Source organism: Python bivittatus, unplaced genomic scaffold (genome assembly GCF_059951505.1).
Source record: "Python bivittatus isolate LINGU-HERP-01145 unplaced genomic scaffold, Pbiv_v1 ctg000220_np1212, whole genome shotgun sequence".
Lineage (NCBI taxonomy): Eukaryota > Metazoa > Chordata > Lepidosauria > Squamata > Pythonidae > Python > Python bivittatus.
The window spans coordinates 33,615,140-33,631,953 of NW_028277048.1; the positions used below are offsets into that span (position 1 = coordinate 33,615,140).

Below are 16,814 nucleotides of genomic sequence, written 5' to 3' on the forward strand. Positions count from 1 at the left end.
GGAAAGAAAAAGGGGGCATATACTTCAAAGGCTAACCACATTAACCAAGTAGCCTTCGACAGCCTTGCCTACAATACAGTAGCCTGATCTAGGGAAACAAACATTACGTTCTACAGTTAGATACCTTGCCATAAACCAACTCAAGTATATTTTGTTTCAAAATAAAAGGAACATAAAAAATGAAAAATAATAGGAACCTTTTTTGTCTCTTTCTAGATTTGTAGATTTCCATTCAGCTGCATCTACCTGTTCCCCATCACGTGCCTCTCTGCTTACAGGGCGTCTTGGTCTTCGTAATGGCGTAACCCACAATTTTGCTGTAACTTCAGTGGCAGGCCTCCCATTGAATGAGACAATATTAGCAGAAGTTCTGAAGGAAGCTGGCTACCTCACTGCTATGATAGGTAATTTAATCTACCACAGAAAGAAAACTTAAATTGGTTCTATTTTTAGTTGCTGGATATGTGCTAGTCTATGACCATAATAAAGATTTGATTTGATTAGTTGCCGGATAAGGGATATTACCAGTGGATTATTTCAATTGATTTTGGAGATGCACAGAGAGGGCCAGAGTGTCATTAGGTAAATTGGGAATATTTGCCACACTATGAAGTACCTTTGCAACATAAGTCATCTTGGATGATGAATCCAAGGAAGTGCATGTAGTTTGTTTTTTGTTTTTTTTAATCCTCTGGATCTACTCCTCAAAGAAGCCCGAGCCCCTTGGTTGCAAAAGTGTATCCCAAGTTCTGGTTTGGCATGTGCATGCCCAAAAACGCTTTCACTGAGATAGCCAGGGAAGCCCAGCAACATTGCTGAACTACTTGGATAGTGCATCTCTGTGGATAGGACAATCCCTAACTTAGATTCCCTTGCAGTGATATTTTGCTATCACCGTCTCAGAAATCTTTGTATTTGGCAGTTTGCCCCGTGTTTTCCTCCAGGATCTTAGTAAGGTTCCTCTTCCAATAAATTTTACCTTTTTAAAGATTTGCTCAATTTTCTGCTTTATCTTTTGGTACTATTGCTAATTTACATTGCCCTTTTAATTATATCTTAGTTTGCATATTGTTGTAAGCCACTTTGAGGCTATTCACAACAGAAGATGGGGAACCTTTCTTATGCTATATGCAAACTGGCCTTAAGATACACCCTTATTGTGTAAGCATGTAATATTCGGAAAGTCACTATATCCAGAATGTCCTGGTGCTGGGAGAGAAAGATGCACTTTCCTTAGGATACATATTTGTGAAGTAATTTAAAATGTGATGAAAGTGAAGCATATTTGCAGGTCTGAGCTTCATGCTGAGAATGGAGTTATTTTTCTTCTGCTTTTTTGGTGGGAAGGGATGATGGCTGAATATTTTCTGACTGGGTTCCTTAGCTCACTGTTCTTAAGCAATTCTACCACAAGACCAAAAAAAAAAAAAAAAAAGGCTTGACTTGTTAATACTAACTACTGTTTAAAGGCTCAGTGATTTTGATGTGTCAAGATGACACAGTTTGTGAATTCTGGTCCTTTCTATCTAATTGCCCAGAGCTAAAGTAGCCAATATTAAACATTTTCCAGTCACTAATTTGCCTTGACACACTTTAGTTACTGACACTTTTCTACTCCATATCTTTTCTGTGTAGGGAAATGGCACTTGGGACATCATGGCCCTTTTCATCCCAGCTTTCGTGGTAAGACTTCTATTTTCCTCTGCTGAAATGTGAAGGTTGTTCTAGTTGGAACTGCAGTTGGGTGCATAAGAGTGAATGCTTCGGTGTACATACCTTCCAGTTAGATATCTTAAGATGTTATGGATAGAAAGAAAGATATTCAAGAATGTAGCTTTTCCTTAACACTATTTTTTTATATGGCGGAGAATAGACATGCTTTTATACAGAGAAGTATTTTAATGTTATAAGACCCATGGTCACGACAAAGCAGATAGATACATAGATAGGTACGTAGATTTATAATCCTGTAAACGCAAAACAAACTCTTAGTTTTGATCAGCATTATTATTTTATCCAAAATCCCTCTTTGACCACAGATGTATTGACTGGGCTCACATTATGCTGGCTGTAATTTGCCTAACCATCTTTTATTAAATAAACCTCAGTTGGCTAGGTTCATACAACAGACTTAGCTATAAATCCAGTCTGCATTGGACAACCTTTTGCTAGATTTGAGTCTGTAGTGGTTTGAGTGACAATGCAAAAATCGGTGGAGTCATCTTATGCATGTGATTTTTTTTAGGAATTGTTGGGTTTTTTCTTTGATTTTTAAAATTGTATTGAATCTAAGGACTTACATTTTTGTGTGTTTCCTCCCTTACATTAGCAGAAAATTGCCACCAGTGGCAATTGAAGTCAGGGCTCAAGGGATGGGGGGCAAAAATGTGCCTTGGGCTCTGCTTGGAGCCCTAGACTACAGATTGCCCAACTGTCATCTGCCAATGACAGTTGGCTGGCAACACACAATGTACTAAGCCAAAATGAAATAAGTTATATTAGGGCTTAATACAATGCGTTAAATGGTTTTATCTTTATCTAGTAGCTTTTAAAAAATTCTACATTTCTTAAACTATGGGAGGGAAGGGAGAAAAATAGAGAGAGAGAGGTAATACATGTTTATACTGTGTCCTTTCTGGAAGTAATGAACCTAATCCTGCTTAGGACTCTTAAATGACTCTCATAGAACCCATGAGATCATGATCAGTTGACAGGTATCCTGCTGAGTCCTTGCAGTTGGGTTGCCACAGATGACAAAATCAGAAGTAGAAATTTATTCCATTTCATATGAGACTGACCCTGTTACTGAGATAGCCGCAGATATCTTCATCTTGTGACTTTTTAATTCTAGGTTTTGATTTTTACTTTGGGATACCATATAGCCCTGATATGGGCTGTACTGATGCTCCAGGTTATAATCTCCCTCCCTGCCCCGCTTGTCCCAGATGCTCAGCAACAGCCAGGTATGTTTGTTTGTTTGTTTATTGCATTTATATCCCACCACAATCTAGTGATTCTTGGCAGCTCACACAATATTATGAAAACATTAACATATTCATATTATGCTTAAAATTACAATTCAGTCACTAAGTCAGAAAATCAGAAAACTCATACACGATAGCAAGATCAACCCAGACTAAAAATAAAAGTATAAAAGATGGCCCAGTGTGTAACACAATTGGGACACTTTCCAAAATAGCTCAGTTTTTAACAACTTCCTGAAGGTCATCAAGGAAGAGACCAGCTCGATCTCCATGAAAGCGCAGGTGCTGCCACTGAGAAGTAGTGCCTTCTGTCTTTGGCTTCCCTCATTTCCTGGAAGTGTGCGACCACAAGGAGTTTTCTGCTAAACCATCTAAAGGTCGTCCTCTTTTAGCAACTACAATTGGGACCAGCAGCTCTGTCGTTAAGCGAAGCATTTACTAAGTGGGAAATCATGTGACTACAACTGTGCTTTCCTTTTCCCCACTCCCCCACCTTTTAGAATGCCCACCCGGGCGCTGGGATAATTGGCAAGAAGGGAATTAATGTTAGTATTTACATTCATTGGAGAGGAAGAGATTACAAGAGATTAAGCAGGCACACAATGGGAAATACACTGGGCTGTTTGCACAGTGTGCTCACGGTAGTGCCACTGCATTCCTTTTGATGTGTATTCCCCATTGCGTGCCTGCTTATTCTCTTGTAATCCCTTCCTCTCCAATCTCTCTGCTCTGCAAAAGGATAGAAAAAGAAAAACAACAGGTCAGGCACAGGACAACGCATACTGACTCTAACAGCAGTCACATGACTGAGGGACTCTGCGAAGGTTGTAAATGTGGGCATTGGTCGTAAAGTTATTTTTCAGCACCACTGTAACTTCGAACAGTTGCTGAACAGGGCAGTTGGTAAGCGAGGTCTACCTGTAGTACATTGGGTCCATTTAGGTTGCAGCAGGTGGTCCTGCAACTACCAGGTCCCAAACCACATTAAGCCCTGTTCTCCTTGCAGAACAGTCTGAGGCAGTTTGAAACTTTCCCACTGGGGTCCTACCCTGTCTTTTTCATAAAGGCCAGTCCTCATTGCGGTGACAAGTAATTTAATCCACCACGGAGAGCAAAGGTAACCTGGATCTGTTTTTAGCTTATTTTATTGCTGTGCTCAAAAGATATTAGTAGAGGCTGCAGAACTACCAAAAGAAATAATACTTTTACAACCCACTTCTGTATTAATCTGCTATTACATGCTTAAGATCTTATAATTTTTTTTCAGTAACCCTCAGACAAACTGCTATCCTGAAGTTGCACTTCCTCTTTTTGAAAATCTTGCAATTGTCCAACAGCCTGTAAACTTAACTACCTTGGCTGCAAAGTATACAGAAAAAATTATTCATTTCATCCACTATGCCAGGTAAGAAAATCTCCTTGAACATTGACGTTGCTTAGGAAAATAGTAATGGGTTGGCATTGTACAAATTACCTTGGAGTCTAACTTTATACATTCCCCTTCTCTCTCATGAAGCTCTTAAGAAAAGATTGGAAATTTTCCCTTCCATTATAAAGTACATGTAGTCCTTGCTTAACGACTCTAATTGGGACCGGAATTTCCATTGCTAAGCAAAGCGGTCGTTAGGTGAAACATCATGTGACCATACCACTTAGCAGTGGCAGTTCCAGCAGTTCCAATTGCAGTCATTAGGCCAGGATCACACTGTCATTAGGCCAGGATCTCATGCTTGTCCTGCCCTGCCGCGTTCACCTGCGCTTCAACTCTCCCCACCCGGACGAGGGCTTCCCGGAGGTGCAGCCCATGCTGTACCGCTCATGTTGGAAGTGCTCCTGGAGAACTGGCCTGCGGGGTTTCAGCAAGGGGTGGAGGCAAGCCCAGCACCAGCAGAGCCTACCCACAGTCCCTCTGCTGAAACCCGCAGACTGGTTCTCCAGAGGTGCTTCTGGTGCGTGCTGTGCAGCACACGTTGGAAATGCTCTGGAGAATGGCCTGCGGAGCTTCAGTGAGGGGTGGAGGTGAGCCCGGTGCTGACAGAACCTACCCAGAGGCCCTCTGCTCACTCTTGGCCCAGCCTTCCTCCCACAAAGCCTCATAAAGGTTAGGGTTAGGGTTAGGGCACTGGGTTCACCTCCACCCCTCACTGAAGCCCCACAGGCCAGTTCTTCAGGAGCGCTTCCAACGTGAACTGCAGAGCACGCTGCACCTCTGGGAAGCCCTCGTCCCTCCGCTTCCTCCAGTTCTGCAGCCATCCTGAACAGTGCCTCACTCACAGCCTCCACCTTCACCCTGGGAGTCGCCATCGCCTCTCCTGCTTTGCCCAGCAATGGAACGCGCCTCGCCATCCCATCCTGCTGCCTCCTCCCTGGCCGGGCCTGGCAAGCTCCCTTTGGCAGATGAAGCTCTGCTGCCCTGCCGTGGTCGCTGTGCATACCCCAGGGCTGCACCCTCACCTAGCACCTGGATCCTGGGCTAGCAGTGGGAGGAAGAAGACAGCAAAGGTCAGCTGGGGTGGCCGGGGGCAGCAGGGTATGCGGCAGAGTGCAGGGTGGCCAAAAGGGCAGAGATGGGGTGGGAAGATGGGGGGAGTTGAAGTGCTCCTGTGGTCACTTGCAGGCGGCCTGCCAAGTGCCCAAATTTTGATCACGTGATCATGGGTGTGGTACAACGGTTAGAACTTCGAGGACCGGTCTCAACTGCCATTCATTCAGCACTGCCGTAACTTTGAATGGTTGTTGAATGAGTGGTTGTTAAGGAAAGACTACCTGTAATGTAAAGGTAACAATGGGCCACTTTATACCTCATTGTGGTTACTCTGGCTAGGCTGCAGTTCTGATTGGTAAGGAAAATTTAGCTTTTCTTGGATAAGCAAAGGCTTGCAAGTTTCCCTTTTGAGTAATATCAAATGTCTACTAATGGAGACAGGTGTTTAAAATCAAGGTTTTCTTCTTCTTTTGGCTGGCCAACATTCAGGGTATTTATACTGAGCTGTCCCAGTGTGGGTTATTCAGTAGGGCTCCTGAGTTGGTCCTTCACTCGGGGGCAAGTTCAGAAAAACCTTTCCAGTTCTAATTGTCTTAAAAATGTACTACTTTCTTCCTCTTGTATTCAGAGTGATCAGTGCAGGTGAGATTTATAAACCAGTCAGCCTTTCAACAAGTTACCCTATATGCTTTCTCTGCCTCCCTACTATTCAATTATTTATGCTATTTAATTGTGTGATTTTTCTGCCAGCATGATGGCGGTGTAGTCCCGACAGCCAGCAAGGGCTTTAAGGGCGCATCTGCAAGGGGTGGTTGTAAGGGAGGGAAGACTCTGCATGAGCAATGCCCTGGAGTAACTCTGTGTCTCCTCCAGTATTAGGGCGGTTTTTCTTCTTGTAAAAACAAAAAATGGTGCAGTATTTGGATTTTAGGGGTGGGAATTTCTCAGGACAAGCAGAAAGGAAGGTCTCACATTGGGAGCTATTGACCTATTATGTTCATTTTGAGGGACGGGGAACTTGACAAAGAATTTCATTTTTGGTAACAGCTGTAGGATAATCTGGTAAAGTTCCCAGTGAAAAATAAGTCCGTTACCTCTGTTTGGTTGGAAGTGTTAACTTCTGCAGAGCTGATTACAAAACTTTTAGTTAAGCGTGAGGTCCCTGCCCAGTTTTTATGACCAACAAGCCAGATGCGATCCAACAGGTACACCTGTCATCCTGAGAGAAGTTTCACTCTGCCTTTGTCTTCAGCAGGTTATTCTGTGTAATGCCTGAAAGTGCTCCGTGCAAGACCCTGAGAGCTAGTATTGTAAGAGCCAACTAGTCAGGCTTGCCTTCTTATACTATCAGCTTTTCCTCTCTTAAAAGCACACGGTATTTGGCAAAGCAGAAGCATTTTTAGCAGCTCCGGGATCAACTACTGTATTACTGTAGATAGCTGGGGTAAAAGATACAGCCACAGCTGCTGAGAGGAAGGAAAGTGTTATATAATAAGCTTTCAGCACTGGGGAAAGTGATGATAATCAAAATGAGCCAAGTACCTTCCAAGTACATTGAGAATGGAGAAGTGGAGGAACCAAGCCAATTTTATTGTAGTTTCTGATTCCATAGTCTTGCTAGCTGCATTTTCTAGGAAGTAAAAACAATTTAAATCTTTTAAATTATTATTGTAAACAGGTCATAATAAAAACTGCTACAGCTCAACCAAAGCAAAATGAACTAATTGGGATAGAAATATCGTGTATATTTATTTAGAAACTGTTGGTAACTTAGGATGACAAAAGCAACTTCTACAGTACTGAAAATAGTTGATTCCACATCATGTCCTAAAATAAGCAAAATAATTATAAATAGAATGTATTAATAATATGCCAAGAATATGTGACACAGTTGTAACTCAGTCTGCATTTATAAACGACTGAAAAGCCCAAAATGTCTGCTAAGAAATGCTTGGGGCTTTACAGTTGTTTATAAATGTGTCTCTTTGGAACTGCAATCTTACTAAATAATGTGGTTCTTGTTATAATATTTTGGATCCATTGTATAGTTGAGTAACTTGAGAGTCTTGGTTACATAAAGATATATAATTCTAAGTGATTGTGTTATTTAGCAAACTATTGACAAAGAGTTTTGATTGAATTGTATTTGGCTGTTTTGATTGTTCATATTCATTGAATTATATACTACTTTGATGTATTAATATTGCCTTTATCCACAGTAATCATGGATTCATAACATCAGGAGTAGTCCTCAAGTCCAATCACCTGCTCAGTGCAGGAATCTATCCTTGACTGAAAACATTTAGCTAAAGGAAATGTTAGGCTGCTCCTAATGTTCAGTTGAAATCTGTCTTAAATCCATTATTATTCTGCACCCTAAAACAATAGAGAAAGACCTAGATCTTCTGGGTGACAATCTTGAAGAACGGTATCACATCCCTCCTCCATAGTTTTTTCCCTCAAGGAAAACAGCTCTTTCGGTTCCTTCTCATGAGACTTCTTCTGATTATTCCTTTTGTATCTATTCTAATTTCTCTGAATATTTTAGGATGGATACAGTATAGTATTTGAGATGGGTCTGAACTTTGCAGATTGTAGTGCAACTATTACTTCTTGTAATTTACTTGGAAAGCTGCATTTGCATTGGAAAATTATTCTGATTACTGATACACTACTGATTTATATTTAGGTGGTAATATTCCAGATCCTTTTCATGTGTACTATTAGATTTCTTTTTCTTTATTAAGAACTTTGTATTTGTTTCAAGTAAATGTCCACCTGCTGTTTCCAGTTCACTTCTCTAACCTATCAAGATCCTTTTGAATACTGTTTTCTCTTCCATTTTTGATAACATTCCATGCACCTGTTCATTCAGATCATTAATAAAAATATTGAAGAGCCCAGGACTGAACACTATTGCACCACACTTAATGTACCTAACAGACATACCATCTAGCCCATGCTTAATTAGCTTGCTAATCAGAATGTCATGGCATATTCTATCAATGGTCTAGTGAAACTGATGTACATTACTTCCATAGCAATTCTAGTAAGTACATTTCCCAATCAAAAAACGAAGTGAGGTTAGTCTGACAAAATTTGTTTTTGTTGACCCATGCTGGATTTCTGGATTTGTTAAGATGTTTACAAATTGATTTTTTAATGACTTATTCTAAAATCTTCCCAGATATCGATCTGCTTAATTGATGTGTAGTTATCCAGATCTTTCCATTCCCTTGAGCCAGACATCAGCAGTTTTCTTCAGCCCTTTAGGATGCAGCCCATCTGTTCCATTCAAGGTCAGTAAGTATTCCCTGACTATGTTTCTAATAAGCTGAAGCTGGCATCCTCTTCCTTCATCCTTCCATTCACAATTGCTCAGTGAAAGGCATATCCTTTTCTCAAAGAAGACTGAGTACCTTTGGTTTTGTTTCTAGTGCACATTTGCCATATTCATGAACAACTGGTGCGCCGATTTTTTTCCCTTTTACTTTAAGCATATCTGAAGAAGTCTTTGTTGTTCTGAGCATCCTTCATTATCTTTGGCTCATTCTCAGTTCTAGTTTTCCTGCTACAATTTTACAAGTGAACACAAGAACAGAACAGAGCAGCATCTTTGTCCTGGTCATTGACCAGTCCGTAAAACACTTGGATACATAAAATTGATATTGATTAATTAGGTGAACAGATTTGTCAGTGAGGCTGTTGCGTATCTTACATATCACATGACAGAATTTGGCCACACTTAAAGAGAGAGAGTCATTTGAATCTTATAGTAAGAGGTTTAAATAGAACTGATCAGAGCATCCAGGATATATAATCAGGTGTGGAATTATCAGCTCAGGGCAAGTGTTAGCATAAAATGGACAGTATAGTAAGGCATATTTGATGGTCTGTGGTTCAGTCACCACATGGGCAGAGTCTGAATTTGAATGGAATCCTTTTGTATCTCCCCTTTAAAAATGCTGATTAAAGGTGCATTAAACCATGCTAGGCTTAGGGCCCGCCTCAGTTTAGAAACAGTGATTTGGTTTAAGTATCTAGTGGGTCTGTAGGTGGTGCGAGAGCTACTTAAAAAAATGTCTTTGGGGAGGGACATCAAGTCTGTTTAAACGTTGGTGTCCTTGAGATGCTGTTTGATTGCCTGTATTGTATGTTCCTGCCCCAGCATGCAGAGTTGGGTTAAGGAAAAGCCCCCAAAGTTCCAGTTTTTATGTACTGCCATGGCCCAGGAGGAAATGAATTTGTCAGAGAACCTGAGGGGTTAAGCCTGTGGGGGAAAGAGCACAAGCATGTTTACGCATTTGCAAACCTAGTAGCACTCACAGTGAATCCCTATTTGACCACAGGGAAAAATCACTTGCCCTTTGGGGCCAATTGGGGAGACAGAAAACCATCAGCCAGAGTTACACTTGGACTCCTTTACCTAATTTTGCCAGCATGGTACTGGAAAGGAAGGTGGCAGGTAAAGCAAGCCATGGATTTACTTCGGTGAGAATACAGATCAGTCCTTCAGGCACAAGGCAGAGATTCACTGCCAGTCTGAAGTATCATTCACTGCTTCAAAGAGTGTTTCCCTGCTCTTGGTTCATTGCCTTTGGCACGGGGGTATATTGTAATTGTTTGGAGTTGTAAGCCCATGGTTATGCCATCATATGGCTGGGGGTAGGTAGACTCATTTTATGTGAGTATGATGATTGCACTTCCATCTGAAAGATCCCAACAGCTGACCAGGCAATTATATCTTATGTTGCCAAAGATGCCACAGAGGATGTCAAAATGGATTTGAATATCTTTGTTAATCTAGAGTCATGAAGGTCATGAAATACCATGAGTGCATAAGATCCCTGCAGGATCACAGCAAAACACTTAGTTGTGGGAGAAGGCTTGCTCTGAGAGAAGTAATTTTTCAGAGGCTTATGGCCAAACTAAATGTATGGGAGAAATACAGAAGTGTGAAAAAAAAAGTACACCCTCTTTGAATTCTGTGTATCAGGGCATAATAAAAATCATCTGTTCTCAAAAGTAGGTAAATACAACCTCAAATGAGCAACAACACACGACATATTATACCATGTCATGTGTTGTTATTCATCTGAGGTGGCATTTACCTACTTTTGAGAACTGCTAAGGACCAGGTGATTTTTATTATGTCCTGATACGTAAAACCATAGAACTCAAAGAGGGTGTACTTCCTTTTTCACACGACTGTACATCTAGTTTTTTTTTTTTTAAATGTTCTGTGCATTTCTTTCTTAATGCTGCATTGAGTCCTGCATTTCTTTCCTAATGTTAGCACAAGATTTGTTTTAAGAGAAAAATTGACAGGCTGAGGAGGGTAGGAGAATTTGATTTCCTGTATCCATTCAAATGAATGAAAGGTTTGATTTATTCCAAGATCAAAGTAAAACTTGATTTTTTTAAAAAATTAAGGTTACAGCTAAATTTGAAAGGTTGAATCGACCTCTTAGAGCAGTAGTGGAGGACAGAATCCAGTCCAGGGGCTGGATTTTCCCCTATCCCACTTAGAAGGTTGGATAATATCAGCAGGTAGGGCTTAGAAAGAGGGCCCCTTCCTTAAAGCCTTCTCCAAGGATGAAGCCCCATCCTTCCTCAATCTTTCTTTTTTTTTTCCTACTCAAATTGAGAACAGGGACAATGTTTTATAGGGTGCCATAGTTCTGATCTACTGTAATATTTAGCTTTTTTTTTCTTTCTTTCAAGAATAGCGTGAATAGAATAAGGCCTCTTCTGGTTCCCAGGACAGAGACATTGAGAGAGGGGGGAGATGAATGTGGTCTGTATTTCACATCAGTGGGATTGTGTCAGTGGCATTGATCCTTCATACATACTAAAAAACCAACCATACTGACACCCTTAGACACTAAGCTAGGCTTGCTATTTTGCAGAATTCAAGTTTCATTGACATCACTGGTGGTAATAGAAAGTGGATGCAGAGGACTGTTTTATCTTAAATGAAGTTGAACTTGTTTATTTAGTGCAGAGCTTTGATCTGATTCCAAGAATGTGCTTCAGAGTATATGGAAATGCAAACTTAGCATCTGTCTGCAATTTTAAAGCAGCTACATCTTTCCCCAGGATTGTATAGCTGCCATGCAGTTGCTATCAGGAGTTGCAGACAGGTGCTATATTTGCACTCCTGCTTACTCTGAAGTCCTGCTTGGTTATATGCAAAGATCTGCACAGAAAATTAAAAAAAAATCAGTTAACAGGACTCTGCTAGAATTGGATTATGTATCCAAGACATTTTCACATAATGACTTCAAAACCCCGGAAAACTGCCAATGAACCTTTGAAAGTTTCTGGCTGATTTTACTGTTATTATTTCAGTTTTGTATTTCAGCACAATTTGTACCCATGGAAGATCAAGGCACTGTACACCGTACTGGATCTAGGGTTAATGAAAAAGCTTTTTTCTTTAATGAATCTCAGGGTTTATCTTTAATTGGGTATTAGGACTGGATTGAACCAGTTAATCTCTTATGCAAGCTGCTGAAGCTAATCCAGGAGAAAATTCATTTGGGTGGGCATGTTGGTTTCTTAAAACAGTTTCATACGTTTATATTTATTTTCATTTTTCATGATCTTTTTTGATCTTAGCTTTGAGTAAGCAGTGAATTCTTGAGGCCTATGTGGGAGATTCTTTTTTTTTTTTTAATTAACTTGGAATGCTCCTGTAAGTAAAAGGTCATAGAGGAGAAGAGACAATTGCCACAGATAACATAAAAGGGTGAAGATTCCATGCTTGGAGTGACTGATAACACCTCCAACTTCAGATTTCATTGAATAACCCCACAACCAATACTTTCCTTAGTTGTAAATACAAGTGGCAACCAAATTCCTCTCTAAATAGGAGTAAAACAAATCCTACTATGACACCTTCTTCCTCTCTAGGAGAATCACTGTTTTTTTTTCCATGTGGTAAATAACTAGGGAAAATGTATTGTTCTCTCTCCAATATTCCAAGGAAGTTCTGAAGACTAATGCTGAAATTATATGTATTAAGCTTTCTTGTTATTGTTTCCTTAGCATCCTTGAAACTGAATTTCAATATATTTGTGCCTGAACTTGATGCTTATAATGAACTTTCTTTTTTCACTCCAGTCAGTTGATTTCCTTCAGTAGATTCTACTGAAGGAAGAAACTACTGGGGGAGGCAGCAGATAATTTATAATTTCCTTATGTCTTTCAAGTGCTACAGCAAAATAACAGTAATGATATTGGTAATAATAAAATATTCTAATTATAGTGCCTCCTGTTCATCTTCTCTAGGTTTGAGTCAACATAAATCTATCAGGATAGAAAGCAGTAACCAAAATAAATAACTAAAAAAAAAAAAGATTGACATTCAGTTATAAGTTGGTTTTTCACTTTAAATAAAAAAAAAGAAAACAGGCTACACTTCACAGGTATTGTCAGCAAAGCAAATAATCCAACTCTTTGCTGCAAACATGCCTGCCAAGTTCATAAAATTGAGAGGGTGTGGAGGAAGTGCTAGAAGTTACTAAACTAAATGTGTTCCAAAATGGAAAGAGATTCAGACTATAGAGTATAAAATGGCTCAGCTTGAAAATGTTCAATGTTAAGGTTTTTTTATTTGTAATGTATGCAGTGATAGTTGGAAGATTTAGTGTGATTAGCAAACAGTTGTGATGTTGAAAAGAAATTACCACTCTTGACTTAAAACCCTGTGATAAGCGTGAGAAGCTTTAATTCATTGCTTAAAAAATGAAGTCGCTTTTATATAACTATTGTAATATATATGTGTATTTAGTTTCATTGGGGTTTTCTTTTTTTCTCTGGTTACTTTCAGTTTTGGTGTACAAGTAGTCCCCAGGTTAAGAATGCCCAGGTTACAGAAAACCCTTAGTTAAGATTGGAGCTTACTGTAGCAAAATTTGAGTTAAATACACAATGATTCAAGTTAAATGCACAACAGGTCGAGTTCATTACACAATACGTAATAAATATGATGATGATACATAGTACTTATACAGTATTATATAATAATACTGTTCCGGCTTACATATAAATTTGACTTAAGGACAGACCTTGGACAGTCCTTAAACTGGGGACTACCTCTATGGGTGTGTGCGCGCACACACATACACATAGATAAACATATATAGATACACAGGGAGAGAGAGTGTATGTTTTGTATTTTGTATTTCTTTTTTTCTCTTTTTTTCTATAACAGCAATAAAAATAATTAAAAATACTAGAAGACTATTGTAAAGGTATGTTTAATGAAGTTGTTCTATGTCATCTTGGAAATATTGAGGCAAACTTGCATTTGTTTACTTTAAAGTCCATGAGAATATTGTATGCCAAAATACGCAAACACACGCACATAGGCTGTATTTCTGGTCCCCTTTTTCAGCAGTTGTCCCCTCCTTTTCCTTTTGAAAGGCCCTGAGGAAGAACACAACTTCTCTGAGGAAATAAACCTAGCTGTAAACAAGAAAATAAGACATGTTATCTGGCCATGTAAAAATAATCTAGTCTCACAACAATATCTTCCTTTGTTTTACTTGATCCTTCCTGGCAACACACCTTTCTCCTTATTGAGCATTTACTGTATGGGAATGCTGAAATCACTGATAAATTTTAAATAATATTCTTTTCATGATGTGCTTTCCCCTTTATTAAATGCTTTAACTGTAATCGAGAGTATGTGACCAAAGGAAAGTTTGCCATAGTATGTGAGAAAAGAAGCTCATAAAATCTCAACTGGACAAAAATCTTTCTTAACTAAGACTGAGGAAAACTGCTTTTAGAAGTGGTGCACTTAGGTCTAATTCGGGAATAGTAAGTCAGAAATTGCTGTACACGTAGTCCTCAAATTATGACCATTTGTCTAGCGACTGTTTGAAGTTACAGCAGTGCTGAATGAAGGGACTTATAACCTGTGCCCAAAGTTATGGCTGTTGCAGTGCCCCCATGGTCACGTGAGCAAAATTTGGGCACTTGACAGCCAACCCACACTTACGACTGCAGGGGCACTTCAACTCCCCCTACCCGCCTTTCTCCCCCCATCTATGCCCTTTTGTCCCCTTGCCACCCTGCGCTGTGCTGCCCTAGCTGACCTTCACCATCTTCTTGCTCCCGCTGCTAACGAGGTGTGCCCTGCCTGACTGCCGGGCCGGGCCGGGCCGAGGCTGGGCTTCTCGTTGTGAAAACAAAAAGCAAAGAGCAGCCTCAGAGCCGAGGCGCACCAAAAAGCCCCTTGCGCTCCGCTCCTGGGTCAGGCTGGGCTGGCTTTGCTCTGTGAAAAAAAAAGTAAAAAGCAGCCCCTGACCTGCAGGGTGCCAAAAAGCCGTCTCGGCTGCAGCTGTGGATCTGAACTGCCTGGGAATTGCAAGGAAAGGATCCAACGGAACTAAACCAAACTGGAGTTTGACTTTGCCTCCCTGTGCCTCCTCGCCCCTCTTCCCAACCCTCATTTGCCTGTTGTTTTTTTCAGGATAAAAGGAGCAGCGCCCCCCCAACCCTATCATTAGTCTTAGTCCTCGGGCAATGGCTTCCCTCCTTAAAAAATATCTGCCGCCAAAGGAAGACCTGAAGGAACGAGGCAAACCTGAATGGGAGCCCGAGCTCCACACTTCCTCCCCCCCACCCCTCCCACACGGGGCTCCGTTCCTCCTCATTTCTCTGCTTGTCCAAGGGGAGAGCGCTCAGGTGTGGATTCAACTCCTGCAAGATGCTTCCCAAGACAAACACTCTTTGGGGCCTTTCTGCAACTTTTTTTTTTCACAGCGTGAAAATGCACCGAAGAGCGTTTGCCCTGGGAAGCATCTTGCAGGAGCTCAATCCGCACCGGAGCGTGGCCTTTTAGGGACAGGCACTCTTCCCTTGCCTTTTTTGACACCCCCCCCCCCCACAGACTCTGCTGCACACTGACCGAAGAGGAAAAAATAAAATAACAGCTGTAACATTTAAGACCACACTGATCTTATCACCCTATAAGTAAACAATACTTCCAACAACAACAAATACATTTAATGCTTTTTAGAGCAAGCCTTGTGATGAAATAGTTTGTTTATCTTAATCCGTTGTCAGCCTGTGTATTCTGATGAGTGACTCTAAATTGCTACAGTGTCAGTAGAAAATAACTATAGAAATGATGCCATTAAGGTAACAGCCATTGCTGTTACATTGCAACAGCCAGTGACTATGATTTCTGCTCTGAGTAAGCAGATTGCATTAGGTAAACCCCCTTACACCTGTGTTGGGTCTGATGAAATGTATATAGATAGGGTTGCTCTGAGCTTGTCTCTATCCCACGAACCACAGCCTTCTTAATTTAGTTAATGTTTTGAATTGGTCCAGATATTTAAAGAACATTATGAACCCTGCTTTAAATAGAATTTTATTCCGTAATTATTCCCTCAAAACACTTCTCAGTTTTGTTCCTAGCTCTCTCGTATTTCCCATCCTTCATATCCTTTCCCAGATTTAACCAGACTAAGACTTCCCTTAGTTCTGTCTCCAAGGAGAAAAGGAAGGAAAGAAGGATTTATACCTTTGCAGCTCTTAAGTGGCTTGGGGGTTAAGGAAGTGGTTAACTTCCAAGAAATCCAAAAAAATCTTGTCAGAGCCTTTTATCTTTCTTTCTCTCCAGCCTCTTTCCCACCCAATGGCTTAGTCCAAAATATAATATTCCCTGTCTGTCTTACAGAATGATGCCGACTGGTGGTGCAAGTTAATTAATATTTCCTGTACCTGGCAATTAAATATAAACCTTTACAACGTAAACAATTTTTCTAATATATTTCAGTGACCCAAAATTTTGGAAGTGAAATGATAACCAGCATTAAGAATGGACCAAATTGTCCAACTATTTGTCCTAGTAGCAAAATGCAGAAAGGATAAATATAGAGGGACATTCAAAAGTCAGTGATGCAGCCTCCTTATTCAATCTTTGACAGCAATTAGAAAACTATGAGATTTGGGGAACTTCTCCATGTTGGAGTAATAGTACTATGTTAGTTGATCATTTTGCCTGAAATAATAAAATTTCTTATAAATCTCTGCTTCTTCCATCTATTAAGCCTGGGGCTGCTGACATCAGGCACCATTATGCTGATACAACCGCTAGATAATGCCCACTGACCTCCATTTAAAAATATGTATTTATTTATTTATAAAGATGATTTCAGCCATTTTTACTTTTAAATTTATATACATTTTTTTTTAACACCTGCAACATTATGCAAAATTGTGCCCTGATGCCCACTGCCAGAAAAGCTTGCTGATCTACATGTTTTGTATAGAAAGGACATTGTACTATCTAGCTCTAGATAAAAGGGAGTAAGAAAGAAAGC

General features: G+C 40.2%; 1 protein-coding gene across 4 annotated transcripts in view; it reads left to right on the forward strand.

Moving 5' to 3' along the window:
* The window catches only part of ARSG (arylsulfatase G), a 125,432-nt gene that overhangs the window by 48,881 nt on the left and 59,737 nt on the right, over window positions 1-16,814 (forward strand). For all 4 annotated transcript variants that reach the window (XR_015795726.1, XM_088138305.1, XM_088138306.1 and 1 more), the window contains exons 3-6: window positions 217-404; window positions 1,636-1,683; window positions 2,852-2,963; window positions 4,252-4,389. Coding sequence is in view for 3 of the 4 variants with exons in the window: in XM_088138305.1 (XP_087994431.1) it covers window positions 217-404; window positions 1,636-1,683; window positions 2,852-2,963; window positions 4,252-4,389 (486 nt within the window). In the remaining variant the exon portion in view is untranslated. The remainder of the gene's footprint in view (window positions 1-216; window positions 405-1,635; window positions 1,684-2,851; window positions 2,964-4,251; window positions 4,390-16,814) is intronic.